This window comes from Cajanus cajan, chromosome 4, assembly GCF_000230855.2.
Source record: "Cajanus cajan strain Asha chromosome 4, NIPB_CcT2T_4, whole genome shotgun sequence".
In the NCBI taxonomy this organism is placed as follows: domain Eukaryota; kingdom Viridiplantae; phylum Streptophyta; class Magnoliopsida; order Fabales; family Fabaceae; genus Cajanus; species Cajanus cajan.
The window spans coordinates 69,937,958-69,955,853 of NC_138520.1; the positions used below are offsets into that span (position 1 = coordinate 69,937,958).

Sequence of the window (17,896 nt, forward strand, 5' to 3'; positions counted from 1 at the left end):
ATGTTATTTTTATGAAGTATATGCAAGCAAAGGCCTAAGATAATAGCTAAGCCACGTGAATATGCAGCTACAAGGATTCCTTCCTAAATGCACAACAACATGGCCGTCTTAAAAGAGCAATTTAGGTCATTGTTGGCAGAATTGGATTGAAAGTCAATAGAGTGAACCCGTAGGCCTAGATTCCATATGATATTTATTTTTAAAATGATATAACTATTTTAATAATTTAATATATTATATTAAAAAAACTTAATTTATATTTTATTTTTTTAACTATTCAATAGTTTAAATTTTCATCTACTATTATTTTTAAAAATTAATTGTATTTATATTAAATATTTTCAAGTATTTCAATAATAGAATTGCTTTATATATTCATATTACTCCTTTTAAAACGTTTTAAAATCATACCTCTAATTTACTATTAGTTTAAAAAAGTATATTTTAAATTTTAAAAAAGTATTTTTATACTAATTTTACAATTATTAAGAATTTATCTTATAGTAATTTAATTTATTACATATATTTATATATATGTATATACACTATATTTTTAAAATCAACACTAAAATTATATATAAATATATGTCAAATAGATTTATATTTATATATATTGTATTTATAATGATACTTTTTGTCACTATATGTAATATTTTTTGTAATGATAAATTTATTTTGTTTAATAATTTTTTGTATATATAAATTTTTACTAATCTAACCATTAACTATTTTGATAATATTTCAAGAATCATGTGTATTAAATTTTAATTAAATCAAATATTAGTTATTTTATAATTATTGTGATGTTGAGTGAAAAAAATAGATTCTCGGTAAGACAAAAATTGGTGTGACTTTGGGTAAATCAAATATTCATATTTAGTTAATTTATAATCATATGTGTCCATATGTCTTGGACAAAATTGTGTTTGAAGAAGAATATTGATAAGACAAAAAAAAAGTATAGTAATTCAAAAATTACTCAAGTATATATATAGCTTAATATATAATATAATTATTAGGTGTAAAATCTGAGTAAGCTTGTGAATTAGAGCATCTTTGTGTTTAAAAAATATACAGCCTGAGAAATTGCTATGGAGCTGGGTTTAAGTTAGAATGAATAAACAAAACTTGTTTTTCTTCCTTTGTGATTGCATAAAATAATGAACAACCACCTAAAAGGGCCATGACAATAAATTGGTAAAGCCTTCGAGTTGTAGTTAGGACAATCCCATCAAGGTCACTTCATGCCGCATTTTTGACATTTTTCTCAAAGGGCGTGGGTTCCAATAACCCCTCAGATGTTGTTGTCCAATCCCATCTAATACCTCCAAACCTTCCCATCGTTGTCTTAATACATATATTATTATTACTTCAAGGGAGTGGCCTGTGGAACCCACCTTATGTGTTGGAACGAAGGTGACTGTCAAAACACAAGGGAAGAACAACACTCATTCACACAAACTGTAAGTAACTTGTGCGTACTATAATCTTTCAGAACCATGATATTTCTGTAAAATGTTTATTTACTAGTTTTATTTATGATTATCTTTTGTCATAAATCAAACCAATAAGGTAGGTGATAATATGTGTACTATATGTATAGCAAGAAAGCAACAACCAAAAGATAATATCACAAAGTTTTCAAAACTAAAACCCCCAACACTCTTTCCCTCTTTCGGATAGCCTTTCATTTTCTTGACTTTATTATCATTCATGATCAACAAGGCGAGTATTGGGATTTGAGAGATCGATTCAATCCTTTGATCCTCGTTCACGTGTACCTTTGCGTGTGTATGTGTGCATGCATGAGACTCATAGCGGTATATGAAGAGAAAGAAAGATGCACATATAGCGGAATTATGTGTAACACTGGGGCCTGCCTTCAATGGTTGGTTTTTGGTTTATGTGTTGTAAATTCAAAAGTGGGTCCTTGAGTTTCAATAAATGAGGAAAACAAAACTGGCTTTCTTCTGCTCATTTGGAGGTTCAGCATTTGCTCTCATCTAATCACACTGAGTCATATTGTACTCCTTTTTGGATACTTGCATATATGTACAACTATTATTTTCTTTTCTTTTTTAAAAAAAAAAAACTTAATCTTTGATTTATATACAGCGTGAGAAATGACATGTAGTAGATGGGTTTAAAGTCCAAAAAGCACATATTTAGGGTTTTGTTGGGAGAGGCTCCACAAAGGGAGGTCCACACGAGAAATTGGGACTCTATGTGAACAGGGTCATGGTGAATTGTCTACAATAATATTGGCAATTTGGATCAAGTGTAAGACACTGATTGAGGGATAAGGGGTAACACATGCATATTTTTGAATCGAAAACAATTGATTGAACACGAAATTACTTATAGTTGTATATTAGATGGTACACTAGAATTGGCCAAAAGAGCATTTTTACCCACACATTCATGGTGACTGGTAAGATCCGCATATCTTTTATTCACATTATTTGGAAATATGAAGTGTAATTATCAGCTACGATAGGACATCTGATTTTTTAAGCAATAGTCACTTTCCCGGTTAGAAAATCATCACTTTATAATCTTCCAAAGTCGGTTCTGTTTTCAACAGTAACAATTCAAACCATAAGACTCTTTTTATTCATATTCATTTTCTTTTCCATAAGACTCTATATAATAGAATCTTTTCACGTCTATTATATTACATTTAGTGTATGAATAAATAATGAGTCATCTTTTTAAAATGGTCTAGAATAAGTAAAACTCAAATTATTAGTCTTGGGGCATATATTACTGTCAAGTGGTTATTTTTATCGGATTTATGATAACTTTAATATCACCTTAAAAAATAAATTTAAATTTAACTCATTTTTAAAAAATTGATTTATAAATTAATTGAATTTTAAAATAAAAATTATTCTTCATTTACATACATTTTCATTAGTTAATATAAAATTTCCAATTCTATATCCAAATAAACTAATTTACATCTGTTAGACGTACATGTACAGGTTTTTATTTATATTTATTATTAACGATGTTGTTGGGAGGAATAGGAATACAGTACTATCTCGTAGTAAAACTGTTCACCCTGTAAGTATTTGAATTTTTTTGATAGTGATAAAAAAAAAACTATCACAAATTTTTATTTTTATTTTTGATAAATATGTGTTTTATATTGATCTACAAACAGTTTATCTGTATATTATGTAAGGATTCTTTTAGTTTTATCTATAATAAATATATGAAAATATTTGAATTTTATGTACATCATATATTTTATGTAATTATCATTTTTTTTGGCTTTACCCACATTCATCCTTTCTATAAGAAAAAACATGTATAGATATATATAGGTCATTTTTCTTGTGATGTTATATTATTTTACAATATTTTTTTATTGATCTTTCTAGATAAAAAAATATATATGATTTTATGTTTTGAAAACACTGATCAATTTATTCAGTTCTTATTTAGTTTTTTCTTTATAAATTATTGAGAGAATTAGTAAAATAATATTATAGGAAGGTATAATTTTCAGATCGAGTATACACCACCAAAAACAGATACAAAAAAATAAAAGGTGTTGTACAATATACAGGCCAATGCTAAGCGTTTAGAACAAGTTGCTGGTTTATATTTATAGTAATAATAATATAATCAAAATGAAAAACAATGTGAATGGTTTAAAAAAGTCAACTACAAAGGATGCAAACATTTTCAGGTTGAGAATTGATTGATTAAATAGATGTTTTAAAGTACAAATTAAATGTTAATTATTTTATGCATAATATTGTGCTACCAGTCAAAGTATTCCAATTAGATAATATAATCGCTTTGGATATAAATTCATTTAAAAATAACTAACTATTTCTTAATAATTTTCTTAAATTGGAGAACCATTTTAAAAATATTTATTCAAAATAATTTGTTGGTAGTAGTACTGTAACCAACAGATCACTAATAACACGTGTTCTTAAAATTGGATCAGATTGGATGGGTTGATTCTATTAGTTGGATCAAAAACTAGTTAGTCAATCGATTTTAAAGAATTACAAAATTAAAGTGTGAAAGAATCGATGAAAATCGGTCAAAAATCATTTTAGAAAATTAAGTTGAATTAATCCTTTAAAAAAATATTTTTAAAATTATTTAAATATTTTTTTATAATAAATAATTAAATATATTTAATAAAAATTAAAAATTAAAATAAACTATGTTATTTATTATTTTTAATAACTTTTTAATAATGATATTATTTAGTCATTGATATTAATTTATAATTTTTTATGTCATGATATTTTATATTTTATATTATATTAATTTGAGATTTTTTCAGTCTAAATATAAAATTGTTAATATATATTGTTATATTTTATTAATATTTAAATATTATATTTAAATTTTTACATACATTTTAGAAATAAAAGTATATAAAATAATGTTTTATTTTAATTTTAATATTATAAAATTATGATATTATGTTTATATAATATTATTTTATGTATTATTTAAATATTATTATTATTATTATTTTATTAATATCAATTTGATTATAGTTCAATTATAATTAAACTATTGAATCTTGAATTGACAAATATGATTTTAAAAACATTATTAACAACAACTGTAATACTTTATTCCTACAAAGGTTCAGACATATTTTAAAATATTTATTATTTTATAAAATCATAAAAGTATTTGTTCTTTTTTTAATAATATATTTTTATTAATATTTTACTTATATTTAAATTAATTTATAATTATATTTTCTTAATACATATATTTTAATAATTTTCTTAAATTGTACCTATTACAGTGTATTAGTAATTCTAATAATTAATATGGTATTCAAGTATTAATAATTCTAATAAAAAAAAAAAAGAGAGAGTAAAAACAACCTTCAATGATGGTAGAAAGAGATGACAATGATATAACACAATTATATAGAACATATTATTATATTCTAGTTGCACAATTATATTATATATAGTAAAAATTGACAAAAAATGGTAGTCTATAAAATATAATAAACATGTATATAATTTGAATTTACATTGACACTCCAAAAAAAATTTCAGGGCCAGTTATGCTATATGCATACCCAACTTTAATGTTGTTCAAGTTTATTATGTTTAACTATAATTTAGGCCAAAACTATATGTCCAAACCCTTTATTCACCCCTTAAATATATAATCACTAACAAATTCTCAGGCTCCGTTTAATAGTAAAAAAATTAAAGTTGGATTCTCGTTAATATTATCATAATATTTTATTAATAAAAGAAATAATTATTAAGAATAATAATTCGACAGTCGTATATATCATATATGGGTTCTTTACTGATAGGAACAAATTAAAAAAAACCCTATTATTAGTTATTAGATTTACATGTATCTATCTGAGTGGAGTTGTATTGTGAGTCCAAGTAAATGACCATGGACATACACACACATTGGTTTGACAGTAGAGTTGAGTTAGGGTAAAACATTTTGCAGTTAACCAAATAGAGCAATAGTTATTAGTTAGGTTAAATTTATTAAAAAAGAAAAAACAGAGTTGATTGTGTGAACAAAGGGAAAAAGCAGAAATGGATGAGTTAGCACTTAGCATCGGAAGAGAGTGATACCTTTTATAATTGATTAGCATATTATGTCAGATAAGGGTCGTGTCAGAGCCTCATTGGGTTGACGCCAAAGCCATAGCATTAAATGATGGCAACGCTTCTCCCAACACCTTCTGCTCCCTCATTTAATGCTATCACACACCACAACTACAACTACATCTACATCTATTCTTTTTCACCATTTTTTACTCTTTCATTTCTAACTACTTTTACCATGCTAGACATGTCATCACATCACACCCATCTAAATAAATATACTCTTCTTACTTCTTTTTTTTATTTATAATTATCTAACACATTATTCATACACCAAAATTAATGATATAAAATATATTGCTAATTATATATATTTATTTAAATTTTTACTTATAATATAAAGATATATACTCTTTTATATGTGACATTATTTTTAACCTTTTTAATTGAATAAGTACTGGTCTCACGATCTAAAATTTTTAGATCCGTCATTGATTATAATTATTAATCGTTTGTATTTGATATTCTGGAATCAGAACGGCCCGTTCTGAAATCAGAACGGTCTATTCTGGTTCCAGATGCATTAAAAAAATTTGGCATCCACCTATGCATCCACGTAGTCAACAGTTAACTCCATTTAAATAATTTGAATAAAAGTCCAATATTGTAATAATTTAAATTATTAAAGACCAAATTAAAACTAAAAAATTAAAGTGAAACTAAATTGAAAAAAAAATATTATAAAGAACCAAATTAAATTAAAAAAAATAATAAAAATAAATTTATCTAAGATTGGAGATTAAAAATATATTTAAAGATTTATTATATTGTAATATAATTTTGGTTGCAAAATATAATGTCTGAATTGATATTATTAATCTTTCACTATCGTAAACCGGCGCGTGGAATAACTACCACCCATCACCATTGCAGCTCCATTATTATTTTCAAAACACAAGTCATGTGTTCATATGTATAGATTTTTAAGTTCCCATGAGTTGACAACGAGAGAAAAATGAACGATAAAATGTCACTTTTTATAGAAAAATAATAATATGATTTGAGGAAGAAGACCTAGGTCTTGCTGATTAATAATCTAAAAATAACAGTTTAAAATTTAATAAATAGAAAATGTTTGTTATGAAACATGAGAAGATATATTAAAAATCAAAATAAAATACATTTGATATAACACTTTTGCTTAATTCTTTCAAAATACATAATTAATACCTTTAAAATATCTGTGAATACTCTGCAAAATATTTTTATTATTTATCTTTAAAATTTTATAGTAAACTTTATAAAATAAAAAATATCATTAATAAAAAAACTTTCTAAAACTATATATAATAATTGCTCGTGGTTTGACAAAAGCCAAACAAAGTCATTTTCCTTTCTTACAAACAATAACTATAAAATTAAAAGCACGAAAATGAATTTTTGTTAAAATTAAATATCTTTTAGATCCTTTCAAATATTTTAATTTTTATTGTTAGTTCTTGTAATAAAATTAGGAGTCTTATAATGAATTAGTTTGTTTAAACTTAAAAAGAAAGAAGAAAAAAAAAAAGAGAAGCAATTATAAAGAAAAAAATTTAAAAAAATTGCTTAAGAAGAAAATATAATTTGTTAAAAAGTTAAAAAAAAAAAAACTGTTTATTTTTAAAATAATTAATGGCTTTTAGACAAAACACATTAAAAGAATTAAAAAATAGTTTATTTTATTAAAAATAAATTTTTAACAAACGAACCCAATATTCAAATCTTTTACTTTTTTTTTATTACCTTGTCATTCTAATTCAATTTGTAAACAGAATGAAAGAATGACTATTAGAAATAAAGGTGTTAAAGTTTGACATTATTTCTTAACTCAATAATTCTGATTACCTCGAGTCAGGACTAAACTCAATTCACCAAATAATCAGTGCGTAGATAATCAACGTTGTATCAAATTTTCACGTTAAAATACACAAAAGACAACTAATAATTACTTCTTTGATTCACGGTTGAGGTGTGTGAATAACATGGAGTTACTAATGTCTTAAATTCTTGCTCAACATATACTAAATCAGAACTATAATGACTTTTCCAAACTCACAAAATATACAATTGATTCTTTAATTACGATAAACAAATATTCATCAATTCTAATTATATATCCACACATCAAGTGTAGCCAAATAGACCTAGCTGGTTTGCCATCAACTCTTCTATTATTCTTTCATTTCCCATTCACATCTACTTGTTTTGGTTAACGATATTGTGAAACTCATTTTCTTAATTATAAACTCTTTTATTAGACGTTTGGGAAGAATTTTTATTTATTTATTTATTTATTTTTTAACTTTTTACTCCTCCTAAACTTCATCTCACAGATAACATAAACTTTAAATTTATTCTAATTGATTCCTAAACTTTATTATGTTAGCAAATAGGCACTAGAAACTTTAATTTATTATAATTTATACTTAAATTTTATCATTTTTACAAAAAAAATATATTGATTGTAATTTTATCTTAATTAATTTTTATTTTTTAAGTCTCTTATATTACATTGAGATTAAATTACTAAGATAAAAAAAAATATCAATCATGTACTTATTTTAAATCATACTTATTTATTAATTTTTTTAATACATATATATTAGTTTTATTTCCATATATATTAAAATTCCATATAATTTAGAAGAAGAAGAAAATTAAATAAAGATTTCTTTTTATTGTTTTTGTCATTCTTTTTTCTCTTTTTTTCTAAACTTGTATTTTTATTATATTTCGAAAAAAATGTAACACAAAATTTAGTGAATGATTGATATTTAAGATAAATAATTTAACTCTAAATTAATAATATAAAAACTTTGTAAAAATAATAAATTATCAAAAGTCAATATCAATTAGAATGAAATTAAAGTTGAGAGTGTTTATTTGTAAAATAAATAAAGTTTAAGGATTAATTGAAATAAAATTAAAGTTTGTAAGATCTATTTACAAATCAGATTAAGTTTATGGTATCTATTTGTAAAAAATGCAAAGTTGAGGATGGTCGATTACTCCTTTCTCTTTTTTTTAAGAATTTTTTTTTATGAGTAAAATTACAAAAGGCAAGCAAGAAACAAAAATTACAACTAAAGAGTAACATTTTCATAGCATTAAATAATAACAAGGAAGTTAAATGAAGTGGATGGTGGTTTCAATGCTGGAAAGAAACATCATAATTGACATAATATTTTGCAAGCGAATTGACACATGAATTAGCTTCATGAAGAATGTGTTACACTTCAAAATAATTGCAATAATTTCTTAATCACAATATTCAAAGAAAAGTATGGATAAAAGTAATCTCTTCTAATAATTTTAATCTCCAAATTCCGGATCACTTCACTTGTTGGAGCAAAATTTCTAATTATATAATTAAATATTTAGAAAGAAGGGTAGTGAGTTGTTATATAATAATATAATATTAATTTATCATTTTTATGTTGAAACTAACATAATTATTCAACTAAATTTTGAACTTTAATTAAAATAAATAACAGCACCTATAAGAATCACTATCTTATTTAATGGATTTGAAATCGTTAAATCTCATCGTATTATAATTATACATCGATCTTCCGGGTTCTATAAATTTAAAGACAAATTAGTTAAAATATTGATAATTGACCAAACCAAAATTAAATATGTATGTTAATATCCAAGCTAGACTAATCAGACTTATGTCCTATCTTAAATATTAATAATAGGATATAAATTTCTTAAGTTTACGTAACTCGAATCATAAGATTTGATCTAACTAAAATCTAAAGTCAGATAAAAGGGTATATATCAGGTTAACTCCTAGTCAACTTTGGAAGTTGGAAATTACTTTATATATTTATAACAAAGCATGCAAGTAGAAAAACTTCAATTAATCATTAAGGTAATTAGGTACTTATATAATGACATAAAAATCATTAAGGTGTTGGTGTCACTTATATTAGTCACGTATCTATTACATCCAATAACTAAAATATTTATCAAACAAATTAAGGACAAGGAAAATTACTAAAATCAAGAAACGAAAAAAGAGTACGAACTTAATTAATTCTCAAAAAATGAAAACAAATTATTGATTTGATGATATGCAACAAACTAGATCCAATTCTAGCAAACTCCCAAGTCAATAGAAATTAAAAAAAAAAAAAAAAAAAGATAAACATATAATAATTAAATATACCTAACCAGAAACACAATTTTGTTCCTTTTTGTTTTGCCATATTTCTATTCTCTTATGTTTTTTCTTCTGCTACTAGTAGAGCAGACAAGGGGTCGACCCGAGTCAATACCCGAACCACCACCCTTGCCTTGTGTTAAAGATCCTAACCCGACCCGACCCGGCCAAGTCTCGGACCCTCACCACCATACAAGGATTTTCTCACACCACGCGCGGTTCGTTCTTGACTCAACACCCCCACCCCTCGCGTCCTTCACACGCGCCACCTATCCATAACCTTTAACTACAAAAGCTATAATAATAATAATAATAATAACAACAAACGCTGTCTCATCTCTCACGTGACGCTCATAACTCTCACGTGACGCTCAGCTCTCGCAGTGAAGCGCGGCTTTAATCTTCTGAACGGTGCACGAGATGAGGTTGTTCACCGTCTCCACCGACTCCACCGTCAGCTTCGCCGTCGGGAGGCTGTTCACCAGAATCTGGAACGCCACCGTCAGGAGGCACCCGCCCGCCCGCGCCTGCGACGCGACGCCGCCTTGATCCTCCCCGCCGCCGGACCCGTCGGGCACGATGGAGAACCCCGACGGGAGAAGCGCCACGTAAGCAGAGTCGCCGCCGTTCATCACCACGTGCATGGCGGGAATGTCCACCGGCGCGTACACCACAAGCGACCCCGACGCGTCGGTGCACGTCTCCTGCAAAATCAACATGCTGCTCTGGTTCGCATTAATAGCCTGCAAAAATAAAAATAAAAAATCGAAAATTTAGAAAAAGAAAAAAAAAGAAAAAAAGAAAAATCCAACTTTTCGTGTTGTCGTTTTCGTTAAGTTCGGTGATGAGCTAGTCAAACACCGGTACCACCCTTTTCCCCTATTTTTTCAAAATAAAAAATAAAATAATGAGGTCAGAACTGAGGAAAATAGAAAGTTGACAAAAGTCCTCTATTTTGACTTTTTATAAAAGTTTACTGAAACAAACGCTGCCCTATTTCTGCTACCAATTGTCCTCATAGATACTTCCAAAATTTCCAAGCCTGTCCTTCTCAATTTCACCTTTTTTTTATCCCATCGCTTAACGACAATGCAAGATTGACGTATCCTCATCTCGTGCACATTTTCGTCACACAACAAACTAATCCCGAATGGTAAAAACTACCTCATACGCCATTCAACTCCCCCCTTTCCAAAGATAAAAAACAAAACTCATGTGACGTACCCCAATTTTCCATCTTTTGTTTCCCTCTATTCAAATTTTAACCTACCTTATGATAACAACAATATTAATAATGCATGATAAAAACTATGTTACATACACTGGCTCTAAGGAGGGAGACACAGTTAGCATGGTCTTGTCCCTTGGCGATGTGAGCCATCTCCTGCATGGGACCACCGTTGGAGAGGATGTCCCACTCGCTCCGCAGCCTCTCATCGCGGAGGAAGTCGAAGAGACGCTGAGGAGAGACCGGCAGCCATACTGATGTGGCTGCGCTCAGGACGATCCCGGGTGGCTCCCCGGGATCGTCCACGCTCTTCCTCGTCATCACCCTCACGTCCTCTCCCACGTTCCCCGCGTTCAGCTTGTTCCACTTGTGCACCGTGGAGGCACACACCCCAGCACAGAAATTGTTCGTCATGCGCTGCGCCAGCTTCAACATGCTTCTCCTTCCACCTGCGCTTATGGCTGCAACAACAACCAAATCATATACCAGTAATTACTTACTATGCAACCATCTTATTATTACAAGGACACTAAATATAGACTATTACACTAGCTATAAGAATGATATGTGTCCTTTTGTGTGTAATAATTACAATCTTGTATCTATAGAAATATACCTGAATGTTCTCTAGAGGGAGCTGCTGAGGACATTAGAATAGCTAGGCACTCGCATTGGCGTTGAAGGGTGGCAACCCAACGTTGTGCACCAAACCCCGTGCCTGAACTCAACAAGGGCCTATAGAGCTGATGAACTTGGCTTTCGTCGTATTCTGCATGTTCCACCCATGTCACCTGCATATTCAAGAAAATTAACCATGTCATATATACTCATATGCCCTCACGAGACTGATTACTAACTCCTTCAATATTAATTTATCATGCCACATGCAAAGTGACAGATTGATATATATTGCCGAGGTAGTAATTATAATGTTTCACCAATTTTGTAAACCAAGGACTAATCATGTACAGGCAAATTAGTTGACACACGTTCTAGTCAATCACAAAAATGACAAACATTGTTCTTTTTTTTTTGGTTTAATTAGTCAATAGGGGCAAAGATGCTGTTTTTTTTTTTCTTTTTTTTTTTTTTCTGGAGGGGTTAGAGAAGATGCTGATGAATAGGAGCATGTGAAAAACAAATCTTGGAAAAGTCTGACGATTGAGACAAGGTATCTCAAGGATGTGGAACAAGTACATAAAATATAGGTACTAGATAAAGTCACACGAGATTTAGAGTAGCTATGTGCAGCGTAAATGGGCATCGAGATTTGCCACGACAGTGTGGTGAACTCATCCTAAACACTCAAAAGAAACAGACAAAAATGTTCAGTCTTTGATCTAGACTCAAAGGGTCCGCATTCAATATTTTTATATAACAAACCTATGGACTATAGGGCTGGAACCAGGTCACGTATAGTCTAGCAAATTAAATAATGCTTGGGGAATGACAAATGTAGCAGCATGAAAGAGTGGAATAGAAACATCATATGAATTGTTAATGGAATAAAAAAGTAGATGAAAATTCGCAACGCAAATTGCTCAAAGGGGGTATATGTAATCAATGTGTTCATGCTACATAAATTTAAGTGATAGAGACTTCCGTGAATAAATTAATGGGGTAACCTAGATTTGTGCAACATGTTGTATTACTCAATTAGTTTATGGGATCAAAATCAGTTGTTGAAAACTGAAGATTGGAATATAATTGAGACAAAGGGAAGCATCCTAACTCGGGGTGCAAATTCTTTGAGAGACTAAAAATATATGTGGGAATCATCACTGACAGAGTGATCCTATAGTGAGTAATCACTAAACAAGCCGATTTATATATCTATATTTCGAACCATGAGCTTCTTAAGTAGCTTGGAAAAGCAAAAGCCCCATGATTCCTTAGCCTGGTGTTTTGCCCCCACTTTAAATATATTGCACGATTAAGCTACCCACATTGCAGATACTTGCACCCACTTGGAAAAAATACAATAAATGTGATGAAAACATGAAAACAGGTGAGGTAGTACAGTTCAGTAGGTGGCCTATATATATTTAGAAAACTATTAAGACACAAGGCTTGGCAGAATGGCAGAATGTACAAGTAAATCATTTTTACTGTCTTCAAAAAATGAAAATTGGGATGCTAAAAATGCACCAAGAACATAAAGGATATATAGGTAAATTATTTACCTTAGAGTAACCATTTGGCATATCTTGCACCACGCAACCAGAAGGAAGCCTCCTGCAGTTCACAAAAGTGGGTGCACCAGAAGTTTCTCTGATGGTATCTATGGACACATCTACCACAGCCCATAACCCCTCAGCGTGCTGCTTGCAAAAGCGTAGAAAATTGACCTCACGAACCGGAACCAAGGGCGAAAGGACTTGAAGTTCGGCATGCATCTGATAACAAAATTTGTGATTAAAAAAAACCCACCATAAAAATATTTTCTTTAAAAGAAAACTAAATACATGTAGTATATGATAACAACAATTTAAACTTACTAGTTGAAGGGCACCATTTCTAGTCCCGTTTATTCCACTAGATATCACTTCAGCCGTGGAGGTTCTAGCAATCATACAAGGGAACATTTCTGACCATCGATTCTGTCGCAGCAGAAAGTAAATTGGTTTCACACGCGCGTACAACAATTAATCAAACATAAAATAAAAAAAGAAAAGGGCTATGTGTATGTATTGTGCACATTCTCCACTCTACAACAGTATTCATTATTAATTACAATTTATAAAAAATAAGGCCTATAAAATTTTATCATTGAATGTGATTTCAGCTGGTGGAATGAAAAAATAACCACCAAAGGAGCCAAGAACAATAAAAGGTGTATTAAATTAGAGGCGCGGAAAGTTTGAGAAAAAGTGTGAAGGTAGTTGAAAGGCTTACCGAGTCCATTAATGTTTCAACAAGGGCCAAGCTGTTTATGATGACCATGCCAGTTTGTCTAGAGGCCTCGGTGACAAAACCATTGGGTCTCAAGCCAATGCAAGGAGTAATTGTCCTTGTGTATTCCTCATGGTTGAGAATTTCTCTTCCCCCTTCCAAGCTTCTGATCCAAAGAGGCTCACCAGTCTGAGCCATCTTCACCAACTCATCCATTGCAGACAAAGCAAGTTCTAGAACAATAGACCTCTCCACTGATCTGTCAAAGCCAGAATTGACAACATTTGTTGTTGTTGTTGGTCTAGTTGAAGGTGACAACATGGCCAAGGGGCTTGATATACCCCCCACACCAAAATCAGGTAATGTTGAAGGCACAGTGCTCAAACCTCCAAATCCATTGCTACCAACACCAAGCTCCAAACTTGAGTTTGGCATTGGAGGCCCAATTGAGCTTGTTAAAGAGGAAATGGGGCGGCCCAAGAATTTCCCAGCAAGTGCACAAACACGGTCTAGTTCATCCTTCAATCTAGCATTCTCAATCCTGAGGTGCTGTTCTTCAAGTGAAATCTCACCAATCATTGCAGGACCTCCACAGTTTGAGCATATAGGATTCCTCATGGCTTCCCTCATAGACATGTTTTCAGCTCTAAGCTTGTCATTCTCTTGCCTTAGCAGTGAATTCTCGTGGCGTTCCAATTGTGTCTAAACAACACAAACGATCCATGGTTTAATTTAAGGCCCCAAAAGCAAGAAATTAAGAAGAGAAAAAAAAAAGTTTTGGCATAAGGGTGTTGTGTTAGTATTACCTTCATTTGTGTTCTCCGATTTTGGAACCAAAACTTTACTTGTCTTGTTTCCAAACTAAGCCTTCTGCTGAGTTCAAGCCTTTGCTTCTCATCCGGGTGAGGACACTCCTTGAACAGCCTAAAACCCATAACACAAAAACACAAACCAAACCAAAATTCAAAACAACCCTCCAAAACAAAATCACAAAAACCCATATTTTTTTTTAACTTGTGTTAACAAAATTAAAAAAGGTGATTTTTTTTATAATGAAAAAATCATCATACGCCTCAAGTTCTTGAATTTGCTGAGGAGTGTGTCGGTGATAACGCTTTTTCCTTGGTGGGTTGTCGGCAGCATCAAAATCATCACCAGAAGCACCATCCATGTTATCACTGCCAGATCTGCTTTCATGCTCCTCTTCCCGGTTCCTTCTCAAACCATTTTGCTCAAAACTCTCTGGCATTAATCTGTTCACATCCCCTTGTCCATCTATATCACTTTGCTGCAAGAGAAAAAGAAGAAAAAGTAAGCAAACAGAACCAGCCAAAACAAAAGCCCTTATTAGAAGAAGCAAAAGGGTATATATAGCTAAGAATAAATCTCACAAGTGCAAGAGAAAGGCCAGGAGAGTTGAACATGGATTTGGCCAAAGTAGGAGTGGCGAGACGAGGCTGCGAGATTGCACCAGAGGGCATTATATCGTTGCTGTGGTTGGAACCGTTGCTGTAAGGAATATCTGCTACGATCCTACCACCTCCACCACTTTGTTTGTTCTCAAGAAACCCCCCAAAACTCATCAAAGTAGCCACTTTTGCTTCTCTTTCTTCCTTTTCTCTCTCTCACTCTCTCTTTCTTTCTCTCTTTTCTTTCTCCAATCAAGCACCCCACAGAAACTGTTACTCAAAACCCCTTTGAAAACAAGCTGCTACTAATGACCCAACCTCATCGATGAAATTCTCAATCTTTGTGTCCATTCATCCAACCCCAGAATTTCCAAGCCACAGAGAACCACAAAAGATGAAAAGGGTTTCTCAGAATCAGCCTTATATACCTGAGAGAGCAATCAAAAACAAACCTTTGGAAACCAGGGGAAAAAATAAATAAATAAATAAATAATAGAGAGAAAGATAGATAAAGGAGACAAAAGGATAAAGCCCAAAATATAAATAAAATAAATAAATGCTATCTTTTTTTAACTGGAGAGAGAGAGATAGAAAAAGTTTAATAGTAATAATAATGAAAACGTTTATTACTATTTATTTGCTTATAAATGAAAGGATGGCATGGCAACTCTAGTGTTCAGTTCAGTGTGTGCTGTCTCGTTCCGTGCATGATAATCGCTATGCTTGAATATGCTAAAGCGTGAAAGAGAAGGAAAAAAAGAAAATGAATATTTAAAGAGTTAGAAAATGAACGCTTATAGATTCATTTGAGCAGAGACAAGAAAGAGAGAGAGAGAGAGATAAGTGAAGAGTTTGGAGAAGGCATAGATAAAACGTAACATGTGGACACTCGAAAGCCTTACAAATACATGCATCCAAAAAGGGTTTGGTTGACTCTTCACTCTGTGATCACACACACACTTTCTCTCTCTATATCTGTTTCCACTTTAACCCTTTTAAAGCCTGTGAATAGCTGTGAAATTTGCAATATGCCTTTTGAATAACTTTTTGGGGATATGAAGGAAAATGAAGTTACTTATGATAGTGTTGCGCAGATGCACGGGGCACACTACTCTCAATGTTTCCTAAACTGCTCTTGGGACTCTCAATAATTTGACTATATTAGCTTAATTCACTCATATGGCAACAAAATCATCACGGAAATTTACGCTTTTAAAATAAATAAATAAATAAATATACGTATATGAGAAACTCATTGGGTCCATTTTGTTTTGTCCATTTCTTCATCACACATGTATATGGTGGACTACCAGCAAAATGCATGCACCGCCCTGTGAATTTATTTTTTCCTATTCAATTAAGATTTTGTGAATTTTAATCATTTTCCCTTTTATATAATACTATCAATTAAAAGAACCTGATTATCAAAATAATCAGAAGAAGAAAGAATTTGTTCTACATAAATCATTTTCACAATTTCCCTGACCGGTTTTAGAATTGACAATATTGAATGCATTTAATATTTCAATGTTATTTAAACTGTATTTGGATATGTGGATTTGAAGATAAATAAAAGCAAATATTTTTTTCAAAATTGGTAAAATTATACAATATTTGTATGTAAAAATCAGTTATTTTAAAATTTTATATACTATTTAACATTTTTATTATAAGACCCGAATAATTAAATCATTAAAATTAAAAAAAAAATTCTAAGATTAAGAAACATTTCTTAAATTTATATATTTTTGTTAAAGAACATTGATTAAGGAATCATTGTGTAGAAAATTTTCACTGAAAACTAAAGTAAAGTTATATTGTGCAGATACACTTTCTATTGAAAACTTTTTACTTTAATTATTTAATCAACTGGTTAGCATTATTTTCTTCCTTTTTTTTTCAAAACTATCCCTCAATTAATGGAGGACGCTTAATTTTTTTTCGGTCTTATTATAAGTTAAGAGTGACAAAGTGGATCAATCTAAAGTACGATAGAATGGGTTGACCCACCAAAGAAAATGAGTTGAAAAATTTAACTCACCTCATTTGTAGTGGGTTAACGAGTTGGTAGATTGAGTCATTTTAATAAATTGGTAGGTTAAAAATGATGGATTGACAAGTTAACTTACCTTCAACTTACCCATTTTTTTTTAAATCTCAATTGAAATATTTCAACTTCAATTTTATTATTATTTGTAAATTTGATTAGATGTATTATATTCTTCATGTAAAGGGACTGAGTAATATATATTTATATTAGAAAAAGACATTATACATGAAAATGTACTAATAAAAAAATATGTGATTAAAATAATATAATTCTATTTCATGTGAAATAAAAATAATTACTTGGAAAAAGAGGTTAAACTATAAAATAAAAATATTGATTTGACATAAATCTACTATAATTTATTTATTTTTAAATGTGGGTTGACGAGTTGACCCATCAAGTTAATGGATTAAAATTGTTAGGCTGGTGGGATTGGTATGACGGTTTGAGTGGGTTGGTGGGTTTATTTATCCAACTTAACCCACCAACATTAGACGGGTTAGTGGATTGACCCACCAAGTTCAACTGATA

At 30.2% G+C, this 17,896-nt stretch overlaps 1 protein-coding gene across 2 annotated transcripts; it reads right to left on the minus strand.

Annotated features, from left to right (window-relative positions):
* Nucleotides 1-9,631: 9,631 nt before the first annotated feature.
* LOC109802711 (homeobox-leucine zipper protein ANTHOCYANINLESS 2) lies at nt 9,632-16,172 on the minus strand. Of its 2 annotated transcripts, XM_083072943.1 has the most exons (10): nt 15,946-16,172; nt 15,298-15,743; nt 14,977-15,194; nt 14,713-14,830; nt 13,910-14,608; nt 13,513-13,614; nt 13,198-13,410; nt 11,631-11,805; nt 11,108-11,475; nt 9,632-10,529 (listed from the first exon to the last, which is right to left on the minus strand). In XM_083072943.1, the coding sequence occupies exons 2-10, from the start codon at nt 15,487-15,489 to the stop codon at nt 10,158-10,160; spliced, it is 2,457 nt and encodes an 818-aa protein (XP_082929069.1). In that variant the 5' UTR covers nt 15,490-15,743; nt 15,946-16,172; the 3' UTR covers nt 9,632-10,157. The 2 variants fall into 2 exon arrangements, with proteins under 2 accessions (XP_082929069.1, XP_082929070.1); XM_083072944.1 differs by lacking the exon at nt 15,946-16,172 and having other exon boundaries at nt 15,298-15,892.
* Between the last annotated feature and the right edge of the window lie 1,724 nt (nt 16,173-17,896).